The sequence below is a fragment of the Lepisosteus oculatus genome, chromosome 29, assembly GCF_040954835.1.
Source record: "Lepisosteus oculatus isolate fLepOcu1 chromosome 29, fLepOcu1.hap2, whole genome shotgun sequence".
NCBI lineage: Eukaryota > Metazoa > Chordata > Actinopteri > Semionotiformes > Lepisosteidae > Lepisosteus > Lepisosteus oculatus.
Genome location: NC_090724.1, coordinates 4028122 through 4056108, shown reverse-complemented (window position 1 = coordinate 4056108; position 27987 = coordinate 4028122). Strand labels below are relative to the sequence as shown.

At 38.0% G+C, this 27987-nt stretch overlaps 1 protein-coding gene across 4 annotated transcripts; it reads left to right on the top strand.

The window, feature by feature from the left end:
• The first annotated feature begins 2 nt into the window (after positions 1–2).
• On the top strand, positions 3–27987 carry dazap1 (DAZ associated protein 1). Of its 4 annotated transcripts, none has more exons than XM_015365599.2 (13): positions 3–178; positions 5182–5222; positions 7716–7882; positions 8047–8112; positions 9183–9290; positions 9530–9578; positions 14969–15051; positions 18522–18675; positions 19761–19790; positions 21701–21853; positions 22422–22589; positions 24917–25006; positions 27232–27987. In XM_015365599.2, the coding sequence occupies exons 1-13, from the start codon at positions 147–149 to the stop codon at positions 27402–27404; spliced, it is 1314 nt and encodes a 437-aa protein (XP_015221085.1). In that variant the 5' UTR covers positions 3–146; the 3' UTR covers positions 27405–27987. The 4 variants fall into 4 exon arrangements, with proteins under 4 accessions (XP_015221085.1, XP_015221084.1, XP_006639868.1 ...); XM_015365598.2 differs by having other exon boundaries at positions 4–178; positions 27229–27987; XM_006639805.3 differs by lacking the exon at positions 24917–25006 and having other exon boundaries at positions 8–178.

Genomic DNA, 27987 nt, shown 5'->3' with positions numbered 1-27987 from the left:
GGGACCCCGTGGCCTCGCGTCGCCGTTGCGCAGATTCAGTTTGAACCAGAAGCGGAGTGACCTTCCCGGGGAGCTGACGAGAGGCAGACAGCAGCGGAGCCCCTGGCACCAGTGCGCACGGTCGTCCTCCTCACCCTGCCGCAGACATGAACAGCAGCTTAGCCGGCGACGAGATCGGGTAAGACGCGAGCAGACCGCGGCGGGACGGGAACCGACGGGACAGGGCAGCCGCCTGCAGCCGAGAGAGCTGCCGGTGGCCTTGGCGCCTGCCTCGGAGTTGCCTGACTGGGACAATCCAGGGAGAGGTAGTCGGAAAGGGATGTTCGAGAGATGTCCGGGTTTGGGGGGGGGTACTGTTCTTATTTTTCGGGGAAAAAAAGGGGTCCGATAGCGCAAGATATTGACGTTGGAGACTCCTCCAAACCCGGCAGTCGAAGCGCCGTTGAGAGTCACTTACACGGACAACCGCGAGTAGACGTAGGCGCAGGTATTTAAATTTCGGACTAGTTGTACCTGTCCTTTTTGAATAACTTTTTTTTTTCTCGGCGGGGGGGTGTCGGTGTGAGAAAGGGGGTCGAAGCGGGAGGAGGTAAGACATCGCCCGAGGTGCCGGGGTCTCCCCGGGAGAGACGGGAGCTGTTTAGTTTCGTCCCCGTGGGGTGTCAGATGTACCTCCACCGCAGAGGAAGCTCCCCCAGGGCTGCCGTCTCCGTGCGTGTTTTCTTCGTCGCGCCTATCGCAGAGCCGGGGTGATGGTGATATCCGGCTGCCCGGGGTGGTTTCCAATGCCGGGAGCCCCGGGGTGTCGCTGGAGGAGGTTGCAACTCCGGCGGCGTTATCGGCGGTCGCCGTCCGCCCCCCGGTCTCCGTTGATTAGGGCTGGAGGCTCCAGTTTTAAGGCGGCGATAAAGAAACCCGGGCGGGAGAAACACCCTGTTTTCGTGAGGAAGTTTGAAGAGGGGTCCGCCTGAAGGGCGAGCCGGGCACCCCCTTTCAAACGGCGCCAAAAGGTTTCTGGGCGTCGCGGGAAACGGGGCGGAGAGGACAGTTCCACACCTGGTGTTTTCACGCCTGTCCTCCTCCTAGCTTCTTCGCGGGGCCCGGGAATAGTGAATAGTGAATAAGTGAACAGTTTCAGGAAAACCGAAACTCGCAGGAGGAGATCGTGTTGGCTGGCTATTTACATGCAGTATAGGTGTGTTTCTGTCCCGGCCGGAGGTGTGCTCAGGTACACACGGACGCGGCTGTTGCACGAATTCAGATCGGGTTTGAAAGGCATAGGGTTTTTAAGTGCAGTCCCAAGTTCTCGGCTCTTGGGCGAGTTTACTCCAGCTGTGCGTTATTGACATCTGTATGATACACGGCGAGAGCGCGGAGCTGCGGCCGCCTGCACGTTGCAAGGTGTGTAAAAGACCCTTGCGGTGCTATTATTCTGTTCTTGCTCCTTGATGAGGTGGCTTATGAGCCTTATTTGCAGTGCTCTCGCAGGCTGAGTGTAGCATAATAAAAGACTGGTAAAATACAAAGGGTGCGCACGTTTCTGTCCATTTCTGCGTCGCCGCTGTCTTCAGAGTCATTGGCAGGAGTTCGGGGAAAAGCCCGGATCAACTAAAAAAAAAAATGTTAGGGCGGATTATTTGTGGCCTTTCAAATCTCATCAAACGATTGCTGTTCTCCAGTATCATTTATAGAGCTGCAGACAGTGCTGTACAAATGCTCAAATAGGGCACCGGTGCAAGTCCCAATTGCTTTCAGATCACTCATCAACTGAAAGTGTTTGCTAAAACCTTGCATATAAACCCAAGTAGTATCAACATATAAACCCAATTATTATAACCATTTGGTTCTGTGAAAACAGTGCAATGCTAATGCAACCTCCAGCTTAGGGGAAACATTTATGTGTGTATGTACACTGCTGAGACTTAGATATTTTTAGACAGTGTTTGATGCTAATAGTAAACCTTGATAGGTTTGTAGTAGAAGAGGTACTGTTATAGCTTTATTGACCTGTAGAGTGGATCAAAGGCTATTAATATTGCAGAACACCTAACAGTGAGTCAGTTACATTTGATGAGTAAATGAGATGGATCAGCTACTACAGGACTTAATATTACTCGGGTATAGTTTGCCTCGGGCTGCTGTGATCGAGTTTTTGTGGTTTCTGAGAAATATGAATTAAAGATGGATATATAATAACTGTTTTCATCTCAGCCAAACTCAGATGTATTAATAATAGTCAAAGCTGTGTTAATAGTAGGAAGCACTTGTGGGGGATCGGAGTTAATTGATTATCTCATTACATACATGTAATGAGAATTAGAGCACTGAGCGTGTTACAGAATTGTTATAATGGGCATTAAAACTAAATATGTGTAAGACCTTTGTACAGCACTGTACACATATAGAAAATATATTTTACTTTGTGCATAAAAATGAATGATTAAACAGTCGATTTATTGTTCCTTCAGCACCATGAACAGCTCCCCTTCTCAGTCTCCACTTCAAGTTCCACTGAAGCCGAGCGTTTTTATAAAGATAAACGTATTAAATTAATCAAACCAGTCTGTTTGGTGTATTTCACAAGGTAGACTGTGGTAGATGTTGTTGCTATGTGTGAATACGTTCACGTGTATTATTCTGTATTTCAAAAAGCTCACATAAATAGATGAAGCTTTCAGAATTATCTCAAAGAGTTAAAGCTCGGGTCACACCTAGAATGATGATAAAAACTATAACTGTTCAGTATGTTGTTTGTGGACTGGGCACACCCAAAGGAAAAAGGGCTTTGTTATATCAAACAGCACCTGCCAGTCTGTCGTTTTATTAATAAACAACTCTTTTATTTCTTACAAGATGGGGGGACAGTGGAAGAAAGGTTGCAATTGGCCAAACACAGTTGGTACATAAAGTACTATAGCACAGAGAGTGTGTTCAGCCATGTGTTGTGGTGCACAGACAGCTGCTGTTCTCATTTCAAAATGAACCATGTAGAAAAAGACAGCTTTAATAAAAGAGCTGATAAAACAAAATCCCATAGATAATGCCATGACTCACAGTTTTTGTTATTGGCTGTGTAGCTCTAAATTAAAAGGGAGAATTTTGCATGAATTATGACAGGTATACTTTAGTATCTAAAGTTAATACACCTGTTTCCTAATATTCCCCTTTTAAGCACATTTTAACCTAAATTTCTCTTAAATAAGAATTTAATTAGGTGGTGTTTAAGTCAATGTACCCTATGAAACAGTTGTTTACTTACTAGTGTGGTTTACTTTTTTTTTGCATAATGGTCTATATATCTGTAGCAAGTTTACAAGAGCTTATGCACAATAAACCAGTAGATGTAAGCAAGCTCAGAAGATATTAACTTATGAACGTTTACTGTCCAGTTACGTTGACACTGCAGTAGGATGACTTTCCCATTAGGTGCGGTACTGAAGCAAAGTGTAAACTAAAAAGAAAGAAATATGCGTTGAATGGCATCTTTCAATTCACACTTTTTCCACGTTTCTCATTCTTATAATTGCTATCTGACATTTTAAAATGTTTACTAGGAACGAAACTCGCACATTCCTCTAAAATATTGTATCAACTTCTGAGCCACGGCTAGCATACATAAACTGCAACCATATTCTACTTATTGAGGTTGGTCTGTCGCTGAAGAATGTTAATATTAACATATAGCAGTGGATGTTTCTGTACCTATGCAATAAGTTGCTGTATCTTTTCAATCTCCTTCTTCATAGAATATAATAGTTCACTGTGGCTATATAATGTGACTGCCTCCCTTGATTTAAATGGGCTGATTTTTAAACTCTCAGTCTTATGTGTGTTTCATATATAATGATATAGGCTGTATTATATGTGACGGTTAAACTGGAAAGAATAACCTTATGTTAGACTCATTACTTAATAAAATTTTTAAATAGAATTCTTTTTTCTTCCTGTCATTAAAATATCACTGCATTCTTACTAGGCTATTTCTTTGTGTATGCAAAAATATTGATTTCATGTGTTTACAATTAAGAGAACAGGTAAGTCCTGCTGAAACTAGACTGATGAAATGCTTTGTATCCAAGCAATGGTTGCATAAAAGGATTAAAGCCTTTAGCAAATAGAACAATACCCCAAAAGCATAACTGATCACAATCTCTGTTCTCTAGTCCTCTGTTACAGCATTGTGCAACCCTCATAAGCATGAGTGCAATCAGTCCTTAACAAGCAATCTAAACATTATAATAACAGATCTGTAAGTCAGGTAATAACTGTAAAAGTCATGTCAATACTTTGGTACTTAACATTTAAGTTAACGTGTGAGGGAATGTTAAAGCAGATTTGATGGGAATTCAGAGTTTAACAGAAGCATACGTTTATCACTAAAGCATGACGACAGACAGGGGATTTTATCAACATCTTCACTGGGGGTCTATGCATTTAATTATTTGTGTGCAGTTCAGTCTGCATAATTGCACACCCTTAACCACATTGCCCGTGAGTAACACAAAGGTAAATGCCATTACTGTAGTGTGAAGGCAGTAGTTGATGAAAATCTGTTTTTTACTCCTTTTTTTTTACTTGAACTTCAGATTGACTTAATATCATGAGATATGTCTCTGAAGAGAGGTTCCCAACACCCAGTGCAGAACTATTAGAAGGTCATTGATAGAACTAACAAACTGAACTTAAAACTGAACAAAAAAAGAACAAACTGAACTTAAAAGCAAAGAATAAGTCACTTCGGAGTTCTACTGGGGCATCATGCTAAAGCTTGTTGTGCTACTTTCATGATATTATTGGACAGGAGTACATTTTTCATGTTGACAGTGTATATCCGTAGCAGGCCAGAATACTACATTAGTTTTAAAAATCACTTTCTGACTGCAGAGTCTCCTGATGATTCTTCACTTTGTTTTTTTTTAGGTAGAAATAGTTTCTCAGCTGAACCTTAACAACCGTGCTCCTCAGTATTGAATGAAGGGTTTGACATCCTTCAAAATGTTGCATTCATTTACAGTATCTTATGATTTTTTTTTCATTTGGCCTTGTTATTCTGTGAAGAGCCGTGAAATATTGTTAAGATGTGTACAATATGTGTCCTCAAAACATAAGTATTAAATTTTTGGCTTAAAGTGAGATTCTTAAATGTGTACTCCATAGAGACCTTTTACTTTATCTTTTTAGGAAGCTCTTTGTGGGTGGCTTAGACTGGAGCACCACGCAGGGTAAGTCAATAACTGTCCATCTGCCTTTATGCCTTGGCAGAACCAAAGAAGCAGGTCCTGCTGGAGATTTTGTTGCGTGCTGGGCCTCCGTTTTACTGGATGTTCTGAAGCTTTATATGGCAACAAAATACCTCATCTGTGTTCTGAGTGTTGTGGGACAGGAACGGGATTTTTTTCTGTCCTGACTTTGCTCGATTTGGCAAATTTCTCTTTTGAGCAACACGTCTATTCTCAACATGTAACATTACATTACACACTTTGATTCAAGTCTTGTGAACTGATTTTTCTGTTGTTGCAACACTTCTGATCCTGGAAAGTTTGTTATAGTTATAACACGGTCCAGTTTAAAAAAGCAGGAATAAGGGAGTCCAGCTTTGTGATGAAACTAATGGCACTATAACACAGCACTTTCTTCAGCACGTTCAAGCAGTCTAATCACTTGCATTCACTCATTGTTAACACATTTGTGCTGCATTTCGTCATTTAGTTGCAGCAGCAAGTGCATGTCCATCTATTGCTACTTTAGATTTATACCAAGACGCATGAGTTGCTGGATCTGGGTGCATATATGCAAGTGTTAAATCTCAAAGCAAGTGCTTGCTTGTGTTTAGGGTAATCTTCCTAGACATGTCAGATACACCAGTTTTCAAACATTGCACCGTAATATATAACCTTTTCATGTTTGTGCTTTCATACTATGTATGTTATATCTTTAAAGTTCTTCTGAGCTAATGTTCTTTCCAGTGCCCCCAGTCACCATACCAGGGCACTGGTTTTGAAATTATAGTCCAGAGGAAAGAGAGCCACCTACTGATCCAACAACCTTTAGACACCAAATCCAAATCCATTTTTCATCAAATGGAACATTATATCCACAAGTTACTTTAAGATTCATATTCAAAAAGGAACCCAGTGACTTCAGACAAAATCCATCAGATTTAATACAAGCTAGGATTTATGTGTATTTGGAAATTAGAGGGCTAACTGAATAAACGTTTTAGATGGTAAGAAATGACCAGTTTGTGATTACTTTAACGTTGTATGCCTCCTGTGAGTGCAGAGTGGAAGAGAGGAGCATGTCAGTAGCTTGGAGGCATCCAAAGCCTCAGTTCGATTCACATGCTCGGATGGCACAGTTGTGTTTGCAGCAGAATGTTACTGTGTCTGCTTGCACTGCTCCTGCCCCGCTTAAGGTATCCACCTGGACTTCATCACTGCACTACCTTGAGGCTTTTAAATAATGAGCTAAGCATTTACAGCGCATTCTGGGATTTTTGTTGATGCCTGTATTCCTCTATTTGCCTTAAGGCTTTAGGCTACTAGAAGGAATAAATGAAAATCACATTTAGTGAACTGACTTTTTTTTTACCAAAGAAAGTTTTCATTAAGACTTTCACAATTCTAGCTAAACACTATATCAGTATTTTTATTTTTAAACATGTTTGTTGGTCTGAGTTCCCAGACTCTTCAGAAGAGAAGCTATACTGAGACAAAATAAGACCATAAAAATAGTGGTCACTAGCTCAGAAAAGGAGACAGACTCACCCTGCATTTAAACCTAATTACAACTTTGCTCTTTGAAGAGTCAAAGAGGTTTTTGTATTCCTCATTATTCGCTATCATTCACTGTACAGTCTTTGTATCTTTTACACTGGTCTAAGCCTGTGCTTTTCCCACCCCAAGCCACACCTTCACACCACCACACCAAGATTACATGTTTCTTTCTGGGATTTGTCCTCCCATTTCTTTGGATGCTGATTTGATTATTTGTGGATGATGGGACAGAACTTTATGAAACAGATACCATTTTATGAAAATTATAATGTGAACATTATAATTTGAGCAATTTAAAGATTATTTTTACGTTAATAACTATTGTTCGTTTGTGATCTGATCTGTGCTGTGCTGTCATTATTCTTATACATGGAAAGGTTTTAAACTTCCAACTGAAATGTGTTAAATTGTGTTTCTAGAGAGTTCTCAATATGTATCAAGACTAGCTAAAACCTCACAGGAAGCAGAGCATTACTGATCATCTTTTCCACCTCATGTCTATCGCATATATCCTTGGTGAATTTATTTTTGGAAGGTAGTTTTGCTGGAATGGTTGCTTAAAATAATAACACACCAACAAGGACTGGCTAAAAATGATCACACACAACAACAAAAGAAGTGAGACACCTAACCGCAAGACAGCAATCGCATAATATTGTTTTAAAATTATTTTAAATAATTTTAAAATGTTGTCACAATACTGGATGTCTGCATAGAATGTTCCAAGCACTTCTCTAAATAGCCCTTCCAAAACAAAGCAGAGGCTTGAAGTCCTTAAACACACAGTCATATTTTTCTAGATGCAACTGTTTAATTTGAAAGCTGAATATTTTTTTCTGGAATGTAGCAAACGTTTTAGCTTTCATGAATCGGGGGTGTTTTGTGACTCGAATAATAAAGTGTGGGATACCACTCATGTGCTTTCTTCTCTCCCACCAGAAACACTGCGGAGCTATTTCTCTCAGTATGGGGAAGTAGTAGACTGTGTAATTATGAAAGATAAGACCACGAATCAATCACGAGGCTTTGGGTTTGTGAAATTTAAAGATCCCAATTGTGTGCGGACAGTGCTGGATACAAAACCCCATAACTTGGATGGAAGAAATGTGAGTACAGTGTTTTGTTAAACTGCAACCAACCCTTGTCGCCTGTTTTCTTAGTGGTAGTGAGATAGTGTTTTATAATATGTAAAAGAAATGTGCATATTTTTAAAAAATGTTCTATATATTGCATATGTTGTTACTGGGGAGACATGTCTATGTTTGCGCAGATCGACCCGAAGCCATGCACTCCCCGGGGAATGCAGCCTGAGAAGACCCGGACAAAGGAAGGCTGGGTAAGGGAAGAGCATATTTTATCTAGGCTACACCTGCCCACAGAGGAGTACTGTACATTATGTAGTTTTATAGTCTCAAGAGATGCTGACCTGCTTCTATATTTTCTGGACACCTGGGATTTTACCACCACATCAGTGTTTTCTTTGCGGTAACATTTTTGCAGTGCTGTGGCCTGCCAGCTGCTGATCTGCAGGACTGTTGCGCTAAATTTGCATTGTCCTTCAAACGTGGTGTACGAGGCTGGGATTCGCACGCAAAACTGGCGATTTGAACTTTTATGTATATTATTAAGGACAGTGCCCGTGTAACTCAAAGCAGATGCAGGAAGACAAAGTCCTGAACAAGTCAGATAGATTCTGGTTCCAAGCAAATCATTGTAGATCTATATTGCAATGCATTTTCAAACGGAAGTTCTGCATTTAAAATGCTTTTTAAAACCCTTTGGTTTTAATCCTTTTACATAGTAAATTGCACAGTTACCTTAACATTTTTAGTAAAGGTGGTAGTAAAAATGAAGTATAACTTTATATGATCGTTTACATATTTAATGATTGTTTTAAATGTATTGAATTGGCTCAGTGATTTATTCACAATAGGATCTTTGTCTGAATCTTTAGGTCATTTGTATAAGAAACATAAAAATTACATACTGTTGTCTTTCTTAAGACTTATGGATGTTTTATATTCATACAAGCTTTTGTTATGTTAGCCTAGCTTGAAAGTATAGGCCACAAGGTGGGACTACATCTTGGACGGGACTTGAGCCATAGTTTCCTGAAACCCAAAATGAAGTGCATAAATAAATTGTATAAGAGTAAGTTGTCAGAATATCTGTGCGGCAGAAGAAAAAAAAAACAACCCAATGTAAGAACTGTGGCTGCAGCCCGTTCTAACGAAGTGACTGGCAAGTAATTATGCCGCAGACTGAAAACCGCAAGAAGCTGTTTTTGTAGTTGTCTTGGTCTGTTCGACTCATTATAGGGCTCCGCAGCCGGCCCATCACAAGTCTGCCCTGCGGTTTTCCACCTTGCGTTGTGTCATTTCATTCTTTTCATGTTCCACTTTGCAGAAGGGAAGCAAGAGTGACGGCAGTAAATCAAAGAAGATCTTTGTCGGCGGTATCCCTCACAACTGTGGCGAACCTGAGCTCAGGGATTATTTCAGTAGATTTGGAGTGGTGAGTGCGAACAGGCTCGATTAGTCATAAAGTGCCCTGTTTTGTATGACTGGGATTTCTGAAAGAAGGCTATAGTGGGGAAAAAAGCAGGCATGTTTGTCAGTAGGTAACTGTATTAAGAGGCGCTCTTTGAAATAATAGATACCGAGTAAGGGTATGAGCTGGTACTAGGAAACAAAACAGCAAAATTGTTGGGCGTGCTGATTATAAATATAATTTGTCCTTGCCTTTTCTTTAAGGTCACTGAAGTAGTAATGATCTATGATGCGGAGAAGCAGAGGCCCCGAGGTAAAAGCTGATCCAGTTTTTTTCTTCATAACTTCATCTCCAACTACAATCTCATGACAAACTATTCTGACCCCAAGAGTAAGGCCACATTCAGTATCCAGTGACTGTATTCATGTGTACTGCAATGAAAAGGCCGTTTTCATGAGTAATGTTTCTAGAAAGGACACTTCAGCATTTAAAGTGCTATGAAGTTTTCTTCTTTATGCTTGGGCATTCATATGGCATGAAGATTCACTGTATGACTCATACAGTTAGTGTGAGATAGTGCTTGATCTTTAATAATTTTAGAGGAATGCCTGAATGACTTTCCTACTTTTAAACACTTTTTGAAACCATATTGTGCCATTTTGAAAACGAATATGCCCGCTAGTATTCTTGTGCCAAGTGCATTGCATCTTTTACTTGGTTATGTCAGCTAATCATCATTGGAAAATTGTTACATGCTCTGTTAAGTATTTTGGTACATATTTAAATATGATCAATGCACCTCAGATGATGGAAGCCTACAATATTTTTATTGTACAATACTTATTTCAGTACAACATCATTCTCATAAATAAAAACCATTGACATAAATAAAATACAAAGAATTTGAACAGCACCCCATGATCCCCTTTTCCCTTTACAGTAACAAAGACATTTTATGATATTGATTCTGTTATGAATTTGTTTGACAGCTTAGATGTAGAATATAAATTGACTGAAGGTTTCAATTAGCTTAGACGAGCTATCTATCTGTCCTCTGGACTTGTCCTAGATAACGCTCTTGCAGTAGTTAATGATTCTTTTTAGCATCAGTGACCTCTTTATTTTCTGTTCAATATTTTAATCTCTCTGGGGGAAAAAAACACAAAGGAATAGTTTGTCATTTGAAACGATCTGATGTAATCAAACCTCTATAATTTCATTATTGTTTATACATAGATGCATTTTATATATTTTATAAATATCTCATTTACATTAAGTATTATGTAAGTTTTATTTGTTTATTTTAATTTAGACATACTCTTTGACATTTTAAGTTACATATGTAAGTGTTCCATATGAAAGACTTAGTGCTTTTGTAAGTAAGCCCTCTCTATCTTTCTCTTTTCTTTCTCTCTCCCTGTTAATTGTTTGAATGTGATTAACGGTTTCTCTTTAGATTTTTCTTTTCTCCTCTAGGTTATTGTGTACTAAGTTATACTACAGAGGTACAGGCCACTTCCAAAATAAGAAATGGGCTGAAAAGTCAATAGGGTCTATGGGTGTAAACAAAGTTGCTGCAGTTTATTTTAGTGTATTTGTCTTTTTATGGCTCCTATTGAGGATACAGCATACCTTTTATAATTGTCCTATATCTCACACCACTCCTAAAAATAAAAAGGGAATTTTTGTCTTTTTTTTTTAGTACTTATCTAATAAAAAGGTTTGCAAGAAAAAACATGAGACATTAAGTTAAGCTGCCAGTAAGTCATCTCTTACTATTATTATTTTATACACTTATCTTAATTTTTCCACTCTGGAAGGTTCTTTTTTACTTCTTGAACTAAACAATGTAAGTAAATATAAACCCATTAAAGATACGAAATAAACATTTGAATGCACTTAAAAAAAAATTCTAAGCTATTGCCATAAAGCTACATATACGTTCTGGAAAGAGAACTGAAATTTTGTTTATTACATTGATTTTCAGATTACAAGTGTGGATAAGTCTGGTTTGTTCAAAATAAATAATTTCATGTCCAAACTATTTAGAAGTAATTAAACTTAAACATTTATGACAAAAGGCAAAACATACTGTCTCATCATCTCTTGTAACATTTGTTTTAATGTTTTAAAAAGTTAGTAAATTACCTGTAGAGCATTAATTATCTTGCATACCTTACTCTTGCCAATGGTTAGTGCAAGAAAGTATGAGTTACACTTTTCTATGTGCATAATATGCCCATTAAAATGGACCAAAAATGCCAGATTTTAAAGAAAAACATAAAATTTAAATTAAACATTTTTAAATCATGCATGGTGTATGGGAAGACAGTATTTTTAGTATGTGTCATGCAACAGGGGACTTTTTGACATAATATTGGAAATTGCAAACCCCAGTTTTCCCTGCTGATTCCTAATTGAAATTAGGCTAAGTCCCCCTAGTGTTCACAAAGATCTTCTCACTATGTACTTCTGTCGCCTGCAACAGATCCCAAATCTTATAAAACTGGTTCACATTTTTGAGTCTTGTTTACCATATCTACAGCTGAAGCTTATAATTTGTTGCTGTGGACCGAAGACTCGAGGGTAAATGTTCAGTGAATTAACACTGGCCTTTAAGGCAACCAGGAATAACATCCATTATTTATTTGTACAGTCACAGTAGTCATGAAAAATTGCAAGTGTTTTCTTCAGTTATGATAATCTCAAAGTAAGCTATTGTTTGGCATGTAATTTGCATGCTTTACTGAATTGCTATACATTACAAAAATAGCAGTGAAACCTGTGATGAGGACTGCTCTGTGCCATAGTGGTTAATCGACTGGCTAGTGGCATTCTTATCTTCCTACCTGATTCAATTCACAAGTCCTTTGTTATGAAGTGTACTGAAACTGTTGCAGATCAGGAAACCTTAAAGCACTTCGTGCCTCCTTTTGATTAGTCCCTTCATGTGTATACTGTTTTAGATGCCGTGTGTGGTGGCCAGACTTTTTATTCCAGAAGAGACATCCTGAAGTTAGAAGGGCCTTTGGAAGCTTCATGGTCTGTTACCCACAACTCTCCCTTGTTAGCCAATTTGTTTTCCCCAAGGTGGACCCCTACCTATAAAACGGCAAAGTTGGACCTCCTTCCTAAAACCATGCGAGAATCTTTGGCTCCCCCAAATTCTGTAGTTAGAACCCAAACAGTTTGATACTCCAACTGCACTTTCTGATATGGGAGCCAGTGGCTCCTTGGGTACAAAGTACCCAAGTAATATTTACTTATTGTACTTCCCTTGTCATTAATGTCAACAGTGGAAGGTCACAGGCTTTGTCTCTTCGCTTTTCACATAGTCAGGTTAAACTGTATGTATTTCCCCAGTTCAGACAACACTGTAGAAATACAGACTCCTAAGGGAAAGTTTGGTATAGAAGCTTATCCTGCAGATACACAAATGTCTTAGGAGAACCTCCTCTCTGAATGAATATTGTTACATAGTGTTCTTGGCACATGGCTGTGAAACAGCAGCCCAAGCACTTAATGCATTGAAAGATGTGTAAGTTATGTATGTGTCCTAGAACATTATTTGTTATTTGGTTGTTGGATTGTGTAGCCTGTTAGGGACTATAGTGTTTTTAGTTCTGTGTAATCACATTTTTTAAGTTTATGCTCAGGTCTAGAGAAAGGTGTGATTGATTATACATTTGACAGCCCTTTAAAAAAATGAAACACTTTGAATATGATATTGCTAAAATGTAAAAGCAATACTAGTTTTAAATTACCAAGTTGTTTGTTTTTCCTGGAAATAGTTCTATAGATTTTATTACCTCTCATTACTCATTTCTCTCCTATATGAACTGCTTAAAGTGGGAAGCAGTCATAATGGTTTGTAATTGGAAGGTTGCGAGTTAAAATCCCAAGTAAGACACTGCTCTTGTACTGTTGAGCAAGATACCTCACTCGAATCGGTTCAGTAACGTGCCTAGCTACAGTATGTAAGTGGACTCAATTATAAGTTGTTTTGTATAAAGGCTTCAACAACATCAATTAGTTATGAATTAATAAAATGGATTAGAGATTTTTAGCTTAATTTAGGAACCTCAGTGGTTGAGATAAACTAGCTCAGATAGCTTGAGCTGGAAAAGCATTATTCAGTGTGAGATTAGCAAAGCTGAAGAAAAATGACAGGACATTGAGTTCCACAGCAATCTGCACCCATGATGAATCTTGTGACTGCACATTTCCCTTTGTGATCAGCACTTTTATCTCTCATTGCCGGTTATAAATTTTACCTTTTCATTTTATTAAAGCTCACACTATTAACGTACATCATCCAGAACAATAATTTTTCATGCAACTCAATTATAATGAACTCACTCTTCTTTACAAAAATATGCCCTGTATGTCTTTACAGAACATTGTTTACACCCCCTAGACCATATATTCTGAATATATGTTGGAATCATTCTGTTTAACTGTAAAATGTATTATTGCTCTCTTAATGGAATCTGTTATTGGAAAGAATTTTGGCCTATATCTTTGTGTCATTATCGTAAGCAATCTCTTAATGTTTCATTTATAGGCTTATCTTGGCTTGCCCAAAAGAAAAGATGTTGGGAAAGCTTGGAGGAAGCTTTAGATATTGTTTGTACAATTTTTGATGCATTAACAATGGCTGCTGTCCGCACTTGCTGTAAAGCAATATACCAAGGGGAAAATCAAGGTGGGGTTCGGATGAGACAGTATGGGAAATTAATGCTTATAGGTTGGTTTGTCTGTTGCCTGTTCAGTCTTCTTAACAGTTGCTCCATTACTGAATTCGTTAAATCCATTTAGTGCACATGGAATACCTTATTTACGAAAGTCAATTGAAAACTTTGTATTTTAGCAGTTTTTATCATTTCATTCAACATTCACATAATCTTAAACCCAATGTGCAGATCCCCTTTCTTATCTCTCAACAATTGAGAAGAAGAAATGGTTTATCTGGCATATAATACAACCAACAATCCCTTAATCATATCAAATATATTTGGTAGTTCTCTCAAATGAAAAGAATTTTAAACAAAAAACTATTGGAAAGCTGGAAATTCCAGGGAGACACCTGTAGTCAAAATGTTCCTCATAAAATCTGGGAAAGTTACAACTGGAGCAAAACATCTCTTTATGTTTCAAATGCTGAAAGTAGAACAGACAGGTTTATTTCTAAAATGCAGGCATACAGGAACTGATGTGCTTTATCTATGATGTACTAATTAATCCTTAGGTGATTGAGTTAAGGTAGGTAACCCATTTAACAGATATAAAACATCTTTAAAATTATGGCTGAGATCTGTCGTGCAAGAGAAATTAGTTATTTTTTCATGTGTTGTGGAGCACCGATCTGTAACATGGAAGAAAAGTCATTACGATGTAACAAAAATTTCTAGACTTATGAAACAGCAATCTGTTTTCCTATTTGGAGATCTCTGGTGTGGGGGAGTGTGCACAATCTGAATACAGATGTTGGAGTGAAATTTGGAACAGCTGGGTATAGCACTGACCGGTGTTCCCTCAGCCCTGGCCAGTCAGCTGTTTTGAGCTGGAGGTCTGCAACGTTATCCGAACCCCAGGCACCGCCAGCCAGTCTTGATGGAACCCTTGGGCTGCCCCAATACTGTTCTTCATCCTGTGTTGTCACAACACCCTGCTACCTTGATTCACTCTTGGTCGTTGGCTAGGTTTTGGATTTATTACTTTCGAGGCCGAACAATCAGTGGACCAGGCTGTCAACATGCATTTTCACGACATCATGGGCAAAAAAGTGTGTAGTTGTAGTTTTATTTTACCCTTAAGATCAGACTGAGGCTTGGGCGACTTAGCGTTTTAGCTGGGTCTGGTACCCATGCATATTTTGATGGGTACAGTGATTGGTTTTGTGTCTCTTTGGGTGTATTTCTCCACAATTTAATGCAAAAGGATTTTTTTTGTAAAAGAAACATTTTTTTAAGACTTGTTATGTTTAAAACGGATAAGTGAAACCAATCAAAGCCAGTATGAAATGTAGTTTTCATTCCATACTTCAGAAGAGAAGTAATCTTTGAGTTAGTCATTTTTGTTTGGGCATTGGAGACTCTACAGTCCTGTTGAACTGAAGTAACGAAGTATGAATTTTCATGAGCTTTCTGGTGGTGTGGTAACAAGTAACTTTTTGAATTTCTAGTTTTATTTTTTCACTCTTAAACAACCAGGTAAATCGTCTGCAGTCGCCCAAGGCTTGGTTAACAGAACCACTCCTTTAGGATGTTCATGAATAGCACCAATTTGCTAATTATAAACCATAAAGAAATTGAAATTTTATTTGCAAAAAGTTCATTTCAGAAATGTACAGTTTCGCATTTACCTTTTTCCTCTTTAAAGCCTCTTAAAGGACTGGTTGCTATTTTGTTTTCTTTCTTTTCATTTTTCTCTTTTTATTTTTTTATTTTTGCCAGGTCACTTACTGTTTGAGTTCTTAGTAGAATTTAACATGTTATTTTGTAATAAAACCTCAATTAAGTGACCTCAGATGTGGAATCTCCATACTGTGTCAAACTGTGCTAAAAATTGCGGGGATTGGTTATTTTTTCTCTCTTGGTTTTTTAAGCAATTTTGTGGGATAGTAACCTATCGGCTGTAGGTTTTCAGTGAGTTACCAGACTAATGTGACAGTTCAGTTTTTTTTCATTTAGATATATTGATGTTAATTGAAAAATGGATCTTTTTAAGAGATAGTGGTTATTCAATTTAGATATAAAAGCAAACGCGTTCCATCTTATATGAAAATGTGGGTCCAAAAGTACTGCACATGTCTTTTATTTCATCTTCATTTACTCGGTTACTGAGACAGGTTGTTTTTGTAGTGCTGCTTCCCAGCAGGGACCCTGAAATTAATTAGGTCTTCTAAGCCAGAACCCTATAGTGTCAGCACTGCTTTTCAATGTATGACTCCTCCCCCTGGTGTGCACTGATACACACTGTGTGAAATGATTAACGACTGAGTCCGTTGTGTCCTAAACCCCTGCTCTACTTCTCAGTTGGCCTTCAGTGTCTATTCGGCTGGTGTCCGTTTACAAGTGTGTAATTATCTCGAGGCTATTGTGAGTAAGATGTAATAAAAGTTTCCATACACTTTTTTTTAATACCCTCCACATTTTGTTTTAAAGAGGTTGCTTCTAGGTCGCAGCCTTTTAAATAAGAGGTATTGAAGTTTGGTTCCTAGTGCCCTGTGTTGGACTGGGAAGAAGTCTAGAGTTTCCCATGTTGCCATAACCCTTATAGGAAGGAATAAGCAACTTTATGATGGAAAGGGTGGATATTATATAATTCTTATTGAAATGTTTTTACCGTGCTTGTATAATTCTTTCTTAGCACCTTGAACTTTTTACAGAAGAAGATCTTTTCATGTTGACCATAGCAAACTATGCCTCGATTGTGTCTTTTTCCAGTCTCCTTTTTTCTCTTTCCACTGCAGTCTCCTTGGTAGTGTCCTCTCTCTTCGGTGAATCAAAGCCCTACATAAGCCATTGTTCTTTTTCTGACATTACCTCGAGCAGGGACTCAAAAAGAAGTTATAAAATTAGAAACTGGAGCAGAACGGATGGTGTCCTAAATCCCAGCTCTGATAGGAGAGGCCCACACCTGCCCCCTCCTAAGTCCTAGAATCCATCACTCGAGTTCGACAGTGCCTCTGGGACTAAAGCCCATGCCGTTGTGCCGAGGAAGGGAGGCCTGTGCTGAAGCATGTGTAGCTAATTAGGTCTGTAGGGGGGGCAAATGTCATTTAAAATAGTAGGAGGGGGGAAAAATGATTTCAAACCATTTTCAAAGTATTTTTTTCCCCCGTTGTTGAAGAAAATCCCAGCAACTCCACCTTTTGATTCCTCGTTGCTGGTAGTTTTATTTTTTTTAGTTAAGCTCTTCACAGTTTCCTTATCAGATATCAGCTCTAGGTGTTTTTTTCAGTGTGTAATTTGGTTCCTTTTCTTCATTTTTTCCCCCCCAGTTGTTCCTATTTTGAAACTTGGCAAGTTGTTGCTTGTTAGAACTTCACAGTTGACTTCGTGATGACAGTAGGGGGCAAACAAGTGTTGGTCAGAGTGACTCATAGATGAAAATCCAGTGTACAAAAAATGTTAAGGTAGATGTAATAAATGCAGTTCTCATTCTTGTTAGCGTTTTAGCAAATTTATTTTTTGATAGATTGACTTGAGAAACTACTTCACCACGTAGGTTTTTAAAGCACTATAAAGTGGAACAGGACTGATTCTGCCGTCTGCTTGCTTGAGGCACTGCTAAGTCTCATTAATTTTACTGTCCTATTTGATTAGATGGGTCCTATTTTGCTTTAGCTTAGGCTCTAGTTAATAAAATCTGTGGATTGATAATGTTCACAGTTCCCATGGGGTCTCTCCTTTTCATTATCAGCCCAGTTTCATTATGTTTTCTATTAAGAAAGAAGGAGCACTTAAAAAAACAACCCGTGTACACTCAAAGGCCAAGAAATTAATCTTGTTTTCATTTCGGTGCAGAATCATTTTAGGTCAAATGGAAAAGTTGCTCTTTATCAAATTGGGGGTTAGGTATTTGAGCAGTTCTTTGCTTTCCTCCTGCTGACACAGTATGAAGATTCTGTTCTAATTTGACTTACAACTTTGTCCATTTGTATTATCTGCATGTTTGTTTATTTTTTTCTGTTAGATGTAAGTTAAGATTCTCTTACCACATCCATTCCCTTCTGAAATTCTATTCCAAGTTAAATAAAATTGAGATTCTTTAAGCGTTAGCCTGGGAAAGGTAAGTCTTGATCCTCCATTAGATGTTTTTATCAGTATAAAACAAGGGCCAAGGCAAAAAACCAAGAAATTAGAGAATCCTATGTTTCTCAGGTAGATGTATTGGTGGAACTTATGAAAAGGTTAATACAGGGGTTTCTCATACTTACACTTTTTAACTTTTCATTTTTTTTACATTAATATATCCTTTAAAGAAAATAATTAAAAATTTACTTTAAAGTGAATTGTTAAGTACCTGAGAAACATATCTGAACAACAAAATGATCTCTATAAACAGTATATGTATTTATATACCCTTATATTTAGAGGCCCAAATAAGTTACAATATATAAACTTAATTTTAAGTTTGCTTAAAGTGTTAAGAGTAATGTTACTTACGGGTGTGAATTGGGTTTTGGGAAGGGGTTGAGGCAATGAAAGGCTCTTCTTGCCAATTGCTTTCTCCCTGTCCTCTCTGTAGGTGGAGGTGAAGAAGGCTGAGCCTCGTGACAGCAAAACCCCAGTCCCAGGGCAGCCAGGTGCTAACCAATGGGGAGCCAGAGGCATACTGAGTGCAGCCAATGGCTGGTCCCCACAGCCAGCTCAGGGCTGGCAGCAGGGCTATGGGCCTCAGGGTGAGTGGTGGAGGTGGACGTGACGCCTGGGACGTCGTGTCATTAGTGGCAATACAGACAACCTTTCAATCTGTGTGCAAGCCAGCACAGCGCGAGAAAAGCGAGCAGGTGACCCTCCTGCATCACGTGCTTGGATGATTCCTTTGTATTACACATTCTCTGTGGTAGATGGCATGAGCTAAACGTCAGCATTTATTGGACCTCTTTTTGAAAAACTGTCTTTGAATAACATTAGAATGATGAGCATTGGTACAAGCTGCGTTACATTCTGTATTATAGTTGGATGCATTGAGGTATCAAGACTGACATTTTGGAACTGTGAATTTATAGCTGCTTTTTTTACTTAAAATAGTATGTTGATTTAGGTTTTTATTGTATTAAAAGAATGGAAATCTGAACCATATTCATAATATGCAGTTTCTACAATATTGATTCCTGCAGGAATAAATTACATATGAGCAGGCAGGTGTGGTTATCCATTCTAAAAAACAGCAGGTGATCGCTGACTGCATGTCTTAGGATTACACTGTTGAACTGATGATAAATCCAGCGCAGAGCCAGATTCGGCAGGACATGGTTTCTGTCATCAGAATTAAAATAAAAATTCCAATAAAAATATCCTCACATACAGTAGTAGGTTTTTGAGTTTTGGATGCAAACTTCTTGATTTATAAATCAGTTCTGTGGAATCCTAGAACAATCTGTATGCTTATAGTGTGAGGACTTGATTTTTAGGGACACATCTAAAATTAAACTCTTGGTTTATGCAAATCCATGAATGGTCTTTCAATATGTCGTCAAATATTAATAACCGAGGGACTGCATACCTCATACATCATACATGCATACCTAAAATAGTGGCTTTTGGTTACCTTCTGTGATTATGCAGTCCGTTGAATAAATACAGTGTAAATTTTCTGGAAGCTAATGTGATGCCTTGTAAAATCAACCATCTGAGCAGGATACTTTCTTGCCAATTCATAACTCTTTCAACAGGCCCTATTATGGAACATTTGTGTATGTAGCATTTAACAATTTTTAACATTTTGTTAATCTTCTCTTTTATTTTACCCCCACTATTCTAGGAATGTGGATGTCCACAGCCCAGCCAATAGGTAAGTCATCTTGGAACATAGCAGTCAGTCCTGTGATTGGTGATCAGAATTTCCAAGACAGTGCCCAGTCTATAGTTGTGATCAGGGACACTACTCTAGGAGATCCTATACTTCAGTTGAGAGGTTAAATCGAGGAGGCCAATATACCATGTTTCTGTAACAGTAGTTTACCCAATGGTCCTGGGTACATTTCACTCAGGGCTTGTACAATATACTCTTCATAAAATTCCTCCTTAGTGCATTTAGTATAGTGCTCCTCTGTATACCAGATTTGTGTGGTCTTAGGGTGCTGGCTCTTGAAATATCTTTCTTAAATGAACTTTAAAAATGCTTTATCAATGTAGGTCCCCAGCAATTAGTCATTCCATTAAAATTAAATAAAAAAAACAGACATTTTTTTTCCACCCCAAGAGTGGTATCATTTCAAGAAACCAATCTCTTATGTTACTTTCTGCACATCTGGGTTACTGTTGTAAGTGAAATACGGTATAAACTTGATACAGGCACTTAAATGAAGTAATGACATTTATTTTTAGCTATTTTGACAACCATGTTTATTCTTAGGTTTAAGAAATGGTACTTTCATATTATTTTGTTAACATCATAAGGCTTGTAGCTGGAATAAAGAATACAAAAAAAATACAAAAAAGAATAGGCTACACATCCTGTCTAGCTTTTTTTACTTGCTAGTTACTAGTTAATTCAAGGATGCTATCCAATTATTTCTCTAAAAAATTAACAGCATAGTGGGGTAGCTTGTTCCCAATAAACTATTTTAAGATGCTCTCCAACCCTTTGTGTAAAAAAAAACGCTTCCTGTTCTCAGTTCCTCCTTCTTATTGTACTTAGTCCCAAGGGTAGTGAAATAAACACGTCAGACTGAAGATTTTTATTCTGTGAATTAACAAATTAGCATACAAAGGTAACTTGGTCATTGTAAAAACAATTAATTTTAACACAGATTTGATGCTGTAACCCTGGAATCTTAAAGAGCAAGAGAAATACAAGCTTATTTTAATGTATTTGTATTACATCTTTTTAAAAATGAAATATAAGAATAGTGTTTGTGTGAAGTCCGGGGGGATGTAATACATAATTAAATAATTCTGTTTATAGAAGTGTGTCTAATTAATTGTAAATTTAAAACATGAATTTGAAAATTAACCGTGACTGATAGGCCGTTCTGTTGTACGCACTGTTAGTGCTGAACCTTACCGGTGCAGAGAAACAAGGTGGAGGTCTGTGCCGAAATTCAAACTCGAGCATCAGCGGTGTTTGTTGTGGCCAAGATGTGCATTAATCATAAAAAATGTCTTTAAAATTAACATTAATCAGAACATTGGAAGTAGGGATGAACAGTCAGCTAATTTGGTAGAGAAAACAGATGGACAGCATCGATTCAGATGTGGAATGCCAACAGAACATGCTCTCAACTGTTAGAGGGGAATTTGCAATCTAATTCTAGTTGTTATATTGCCTAAAATATTCAGAGATGTGAATTGTTTATCGTTATCCCATAATAAATCCATCCATCCATTTTCTAACTGCTTCTTCCAATTCAGGTCCATTTACTATTACAAGGAGATATTTAAATATCGGTGCTTCGTATAGCTGAAAATCTTTTTTTAAATGTAATGCCTAAATTTCAACACAAACCACTTGCGCTCTGGGCTTTTAACTTATATTCTTTTTACTGTTCATTTTTGTAGTTTTTGCTGTAGTGTGTAGTGAATCCACTGTAACACTTAACTATAATTACAGTGTAGGCACAACTGGTTCTCCATCACAGACCGGATTTTGCAAATAATGTAGAAATATCTTCTTGGTATATGTAGATGGCATGTCAGCATTTACCATTTGTCATTGTGTTACTATTGTGTAATTTTAAACTGCAGTCTTTTCTACTTTAGGCGGGTATGCACCTCCCCCTCCAGCTGGCCGAGGAGCCCCTCCACCTCCCCCCTCGCCTTTTAACGCTTTCCTGGTAACAACCACCCCTCCTGGGGGGTTCGGAGCACCTCAGGGATACCCACAGCCTGGTTACGGCACTGCACCTCAGTTTGGTAAGTACCAAGAGACGCACTCTGTGGTCCTTCTGGTATATTCTTCCATTTTATGCCGTTACATATATACAGTCAACAATTTCCTTACAAGATCACTTCATCGTTGGCTTTGTTAATGAAGTTTTATGGTTGAAGGAACTACAAGGACCATACGGTAAGTGTATCATGCAAGGGTGAGAATTCTGATAGGACTGATTCTGGTGCAGAAATTTGGATTCATCCCAGAAAAAAAAAAAACATTAGAATAAATTAAATCAGGTCATATTAGGCTACTAAAGATGTTTCCATGGTGACTCCATCATAGAAAAATAGGCTATGTTTGTTGTACCAATATGTGCGCCTTTCAGAATAACATAAGGTTCTAATTGCTTTCATAATATGCTGATCAGGCAAAAATTAACAGTTGGTGTGTAAACTCAGATAAAAAAAAATAGATAAAATCTGCTCAAGTTTTTAATGATTACTCCATAGAACTCCTCTAATAAGAAGAAAACAAATGATTTGCATGATCACTCACCAGCCCCATGAAATATGTTTACAGTCCTCTACTTTCCTCCTTCCTGTTTAGGTTATGGGTTTGGTACCCCGCAAGGTGACCAGTTTGCTCCACAAGGAGTGCCCCCACCTCCAACCACCCCCGGAGGAGGACCTCTGGGGTTCGCCCCAGCAACTACCCCAACTCAGGACATGGGCAAACCCCCAACAGGACAGCCCGACTTCCCCTACAGCCAATATGGTAGGTACACCCAGGCAGCAAAGTGCACAAGCGTTTCAGAGTGCTCTCGTCTCCACTGTGTGTATCCCCCTGTACAAGAGCCTGCCTCACATGCAATTACATCTATTCAGAGCTCTCCAGACACTGATAAAATCACTGATGCAATGATATTGCATTGGTAATTTTCTCTTGGAAAAATACACGCTAATTATCTTTTTGCCTCTGGTCAGACTCCCCCATGAAACAGACAACAGCATAAGTATACAGGGCAGTAGCTGCAGATTGGGGAACTGTGGGTTTCTTAAGAATAACAGATTCTTAACTCTTAGGAACTAACAGAATTCTTAAGATTTTATTTTGAAGTTGTAACGTTTCAAAACTTTAAAAGAATTTGAATTCTGTACACCTTTATGTGGTGTAAGATTTCCTTGTGTGCAAAGACCTTTTCTTTTTTAACTTAACTCTGATCCTTTGGTTATGCCATGTTCATCTTTTGTTTGTTGTTCTTTTTTCTGTGACAGCACTAATGTAACTGGTACAAGACAGTTTTTTTTTATAGATAACATCTTTTGTTAGGCTTGTTTAGGCAATTTTAAAAGCAAAAGGTGTCAGCTTTATTTCGTTGCCTGTAGATTGACAAAATACATAATGTGAGAATATTGCAAATCTGCAAGCGCTTCAGAGGAGTCAAGGGGCATCTGAAAGGACTTTAACCATTACTTAACCCCTCCTGGTCAGTCCCCATTTCTGCTCGGTACACATGTAATCTTGTCAGGATTTTCCAGGTGCATTGGGGAGGCTGATATGGACAGGTAACCAATGGTAGGTGGAATTAGATCATCCTTGCTAGCACTGTTTTTGGTTGACATTTCCGTGTCAGTGCTGTGAATGTAGCACAAGTTAGAGAAGTTGTGGAGAGCTGACAAATTGTGTCCCATAGATAAGCCAGGCTTGTAAGGATTTTTATATAGTGTGTCCATGCACCTCAGAAATGGAATGATAGACGTAAGTGAACAATTGTTACTACTTATAGGGTTTATAAACAAACTTAAACTTATTGTTGTCACAAAATGTGTGAGAAAAAGATTTAAGAAGTTTCGTGGACAGATACAACCTTACCTAGATCAATGAGTGATTCTTTTTCCCTGTCAACATTATATATTAAGGCATGGTTTGTAAATACAGGAAATACTTTTTCTGGACTAGCTTTTACCCACAGACCCATCTACTAATCTAAATTGTTCCCAGGACTGTAGTTGCAAGTTAATTACATAGTGGATCAAGGCGGCTAAACATGTCAGGCTGTGCAGTTGTTCATTATACACAGCAAAGGATGATCTTTATGCACAAGTCATCAACTTCCACATTTTTTTGTAATTTTTGTAAAACCATCAATATAATAAAAAATATTTGGTCTCAATTAGCTCATGTACACCTGTGCTTTCCATCTGTTATTCACGTCTGAAGTCATTTTCACATATCGAATCCTCTGGAGACTTTAACGCGCTGTCTTTACTAGTGTTAACAGCAGGTACTTGATTGTGACGCAGTCATGTATATGTCTGTGACAGACGGCATTTCCACCAGCTGTGGGGACTCCACAGAGTTGCAAAATATACTGTGAAAATGAAAACATGCTTACCAGTCGGTCTTTCTGTGGATGCATGGTGGAATCCTAAATTGGAACTTAGTTGGTAGGTATTGCTGTGGTCTATCTGAGCACTATGTAGCTACAACTTAAGATAAAGTGTAGTTTTTTTGGAACCTTCTGTTCCATTTTGTATTCTAGTTCTTAGTCTTTAATTTGCCACCTTTTATTTTTCAAAATATTTTTTCTGAGTCATACTAGATGTTAAACATGGCAACAGACGTTCAGTTTACATCAATTCTTATTGCACATTGACAGTCCTGATAATTCCCTTAGTATGATAGAATACATCACAACATATCATTAATATCATGAATGTGTTATTAATGTTGCTTACAGAGACAAATTACAGACCACTACAATTAATTTGTAAAATTTAAATATTTCACATTTTTTTGTGGTATTACTTAAAAGGACAATACTTACAATTACTTTAAGCATTCTTTTCTCTTCTAGGACAGTAAGCACAACAAGAGCCATTTCCCTTTTCGTCCAGTTGATCATTTATTTCTTTGGAATACTGATCACCGAAGTCTGGAGTTTCAGCTGAGTAACTGGGCAGTATGAAAAAGCAGTAGGTTTAGGCAGGAACAGGAGCTACGACAGAGGCCTGGGTTATGAATGGGACGCCCTCCCTATTAGCAATGTAAGATAGGCTCTCTTGGGTTTAGTCATCCTGGTCTCCTCATCTCCCTAATAGGCTTGGGTAACTATCCTCAGGACCCTTCTGGCTACGGACCAACGCGTCCTTCTCACAGTTATGGTCAGGCTGAGCAGGGATATAGTGCAGGTAGGTGGAGTATTACCTTTCACACCACAAAGTAGCCGATAGTGGTAGAAATGGGAAACCGTTTTAGCTGATTGTCCTTTAAGTCATTCTCTTTGTTTTTGTTTGTATAAGCTGTTCCCCGAACATTATTTTCCTGAATTGACTCTTGTATGTATATTTTTGGAAGTATACTAAAATACAGCTATCTAATACTAAGTGGTGTTGTGTACTGTAATAGAAATTGTAGAGTAAGATAGGGAGTAGCTCTTAAATTCTCTTCAAAGATCAGTGAAGAGTCTCACCAGGTGTGAAAAGACTTTGAAAGTCAGTTCTAGTTTCTTTTGGTTCTAAGTATGAACTATGAACTATGTAAGTATGAACTATGAACACAGGGCACCTGCTAAGCAAATTAATAATAATAATGGCAGTATTGTACTGAATCCCTGATCTCAGGAAACAGTCAGTTCTGTGTGCTGAACCTCTTTCATACATGGTGAGAATCTCAAAGCAGAAATCTGAACTGTATGATTCCACCTCTTATAAAATAGCTGTAGTTTAATATACAAACACGTTGACTGATGCCTATGCATCTTGGAACCTTTGTCTAGTGTCTTTCTGTATTCTTCCTAAATCAATTCTTTGCTGGTAAAAGGATGATCTAATTGTTATGAATGTATGCTTGTTTACCTGTGGCCTCTTCCATTTTTCATTCATCTGTTCCTTTATTTTAATTTATTTGCTTTTATTGCAATTTTTATTTATTCCTATCCAAAGCTGGCTAGTGACATGACCCAGACTTGTGTTAGAAATCTCTGGGCCATATATTGACTACATTTATTGATTAAGTCACTCAGGAGCCCAGCTTATTGACATTTTTTCGGTAAGTTTGCCCTGCTGTTTACACAGAATTGAAAATCTCTTGTAATATATTGTACACATTGGAACAGGTATGGGAAGGTTTATTTCTTGTAAAACCTGATATGGATCAAATTGCAACATGATGGTAGTTTTATCGGTTTTTACAGATGCATATTCAGTAGGTATCTGTACGTTTAGATTGGTTCCCAATGAAAGTCAAGGGTGATCTCTGAATGCTAAATGTATGAAACCACATTCTTAATATGTTCAAAGTCCCACAAATCCCCTTTTTGGAACAAGCTTGAGGATGTTTTTAGTTACTAATTTTTCTGTATTTGCCTTTTTAGAAGAAAATTCTGATCTACAAAAGTAGGTTCAGTTTTCTTCCATACCAAAATACTTCAGGATGCTGGAGCCCAGATCAGTTTCTTTCCCCAGTGGATTGGAAATGGGTTATCTCTGAAATGTAGGAGACGCAAGAAAGTCATGAAAATTTCTTAAACAGCAGACATTATGTGCCCTCAATTAATAATAATAATTCTGTTATCTGTTATATGAATTTACTAGGATCAAAATCAGATATTAGACTGTCATTACAAAATGTGTACATGTGGCATGATTTATACATTTATTGAGTAGTAAGCTGTATCATAACCCTTGTTGATTATTGCTATGAAATGGTTCACTAGCTTTTGACTCAAAAGTATGTTTTAAAAATGTCAAATCTGTTGACTCTTACATTTTTACATTAAGAACAAAAGTAGCAAACTCTAAATGGAATATTCATGTATTCATATGAAGATTATCATCTTGTCCGTTTGTTTGTTGCAGTTGGAGGGGGAAGGCCTGAGGCCATGTGGGAAAATAACATCATTTCTGAGAAAGTACTTGAAGAGTGGCTTTTCTTTTAAATACACAGCATTGCATCAGCTAACCTTAATATCATTCCTCAGAGCTTGCTAAAAACATGGAGCACCACGTTAATTAACCAGGTGACAATATGTCGATCTACTTGAGTGAGCAGAGTCGATACTGAATACAAGACTGATTCACCTGTCCCTGATGTCACTACCTACCAAGATCCTGGCCATCTCAAGCCCTTTCCCCCACCCCCATCTTATTCAGATTACTGTGTTTATTGAAACATTCACCAGTGGCTAACAGTGAACCTTTAATTCATCTTTACTTTCTAGTTTTGCATATTCTTATGTGTTTGGAAATTTTCATGGTACTCAATCATTGCATAGTGGAGGGTAAAATCTGAGGAATTTTACATTGATACCTTGACCACCCAGATATGTCAAGCTATCTCGCACTGTTCTGGACTGTGGGGGTCATGGGAACTTGAAGTCTAAAGTGTGTATTCTGTTTTTTTATATACAAAGCAGCCTATGGGCAGGACATGGGTGGATTTGGGCAGAGCTTCGCAGATCCCAGCCAGCAAGCACCTACCTATGGGGCTCCATCTGCACAGCCCTCTGCAGGCCCCCAGCCGGCAGGAAACAGCTTTGGGCGCGGGCAGAACCACAATGTACAGGGCTTCCACCCGTATCGACGCTGACAGAGGGCACACCAACCACACAGTGTCTATCTAATGTCAGGGAATCTATTCTGCTCACGACTGGATTTCTGGTGTATATCTTCTATAACCAGGGATTCTGAATTCGAGGACTTTATTTGTGACAATCACATAAATACTTGATGGAACAAAATCTAAGGAAAAGAAAAAAACAACCTAAAAGAACGAAAAAAGGATCTTTAAAAGATTTTTTAATGGAGGACAGTTTTTTCTTTGGAATAGATCTGACTGACTGTCAACCATCAGCACAAGATGAGACAATACTTGAGTATTCCGGATACACAGATGTTAACAGGGTCTCCAGTCTCTATTTCAGCTTTAATTAAAAAAATATTCAGGTTTTATTTTTCATGTTGTGATTTTGTTTCTTTTCTGAATTGTAAAGCATAACATTTAAGAAAAAATATATAAATACATTTAAACAGACTGTGCAATTTTTTAAAAGAATTTTGTACTATGTACGCTTTGCTTGTTTTTTAATTTAAAGTTGTAGAATTCCCTCAGGTGGTTTTAGTGCATTTTGCACTTAAGTGAAAGAATCCCATTTCAAATAAAAATGTTTTAA

Bases quoted from the DNA above. Each gene is read 5' to 3' on its own strand.
- dazap1 (XM_015365598.2), top strand. From the start codon at position 147: ATGAACAGCAGCTTAGCCGGCGACGAGATCGG. The intron at 9,579-14,968 runs GTAAAAGCTGAT...GTCGTTGGCTAG, and splicing joins GGAGAAGCAGAGGCCCCGAG to GTTTTGGATTTATTACTTTC. The intron at 21,854-22,421 runs GTAAGTACCAAG...CTTCCTGTTTAG, and splicing joins CGGCACTGCACCTCAGTTTG to GTTATGGGTTTGGTACCCCG.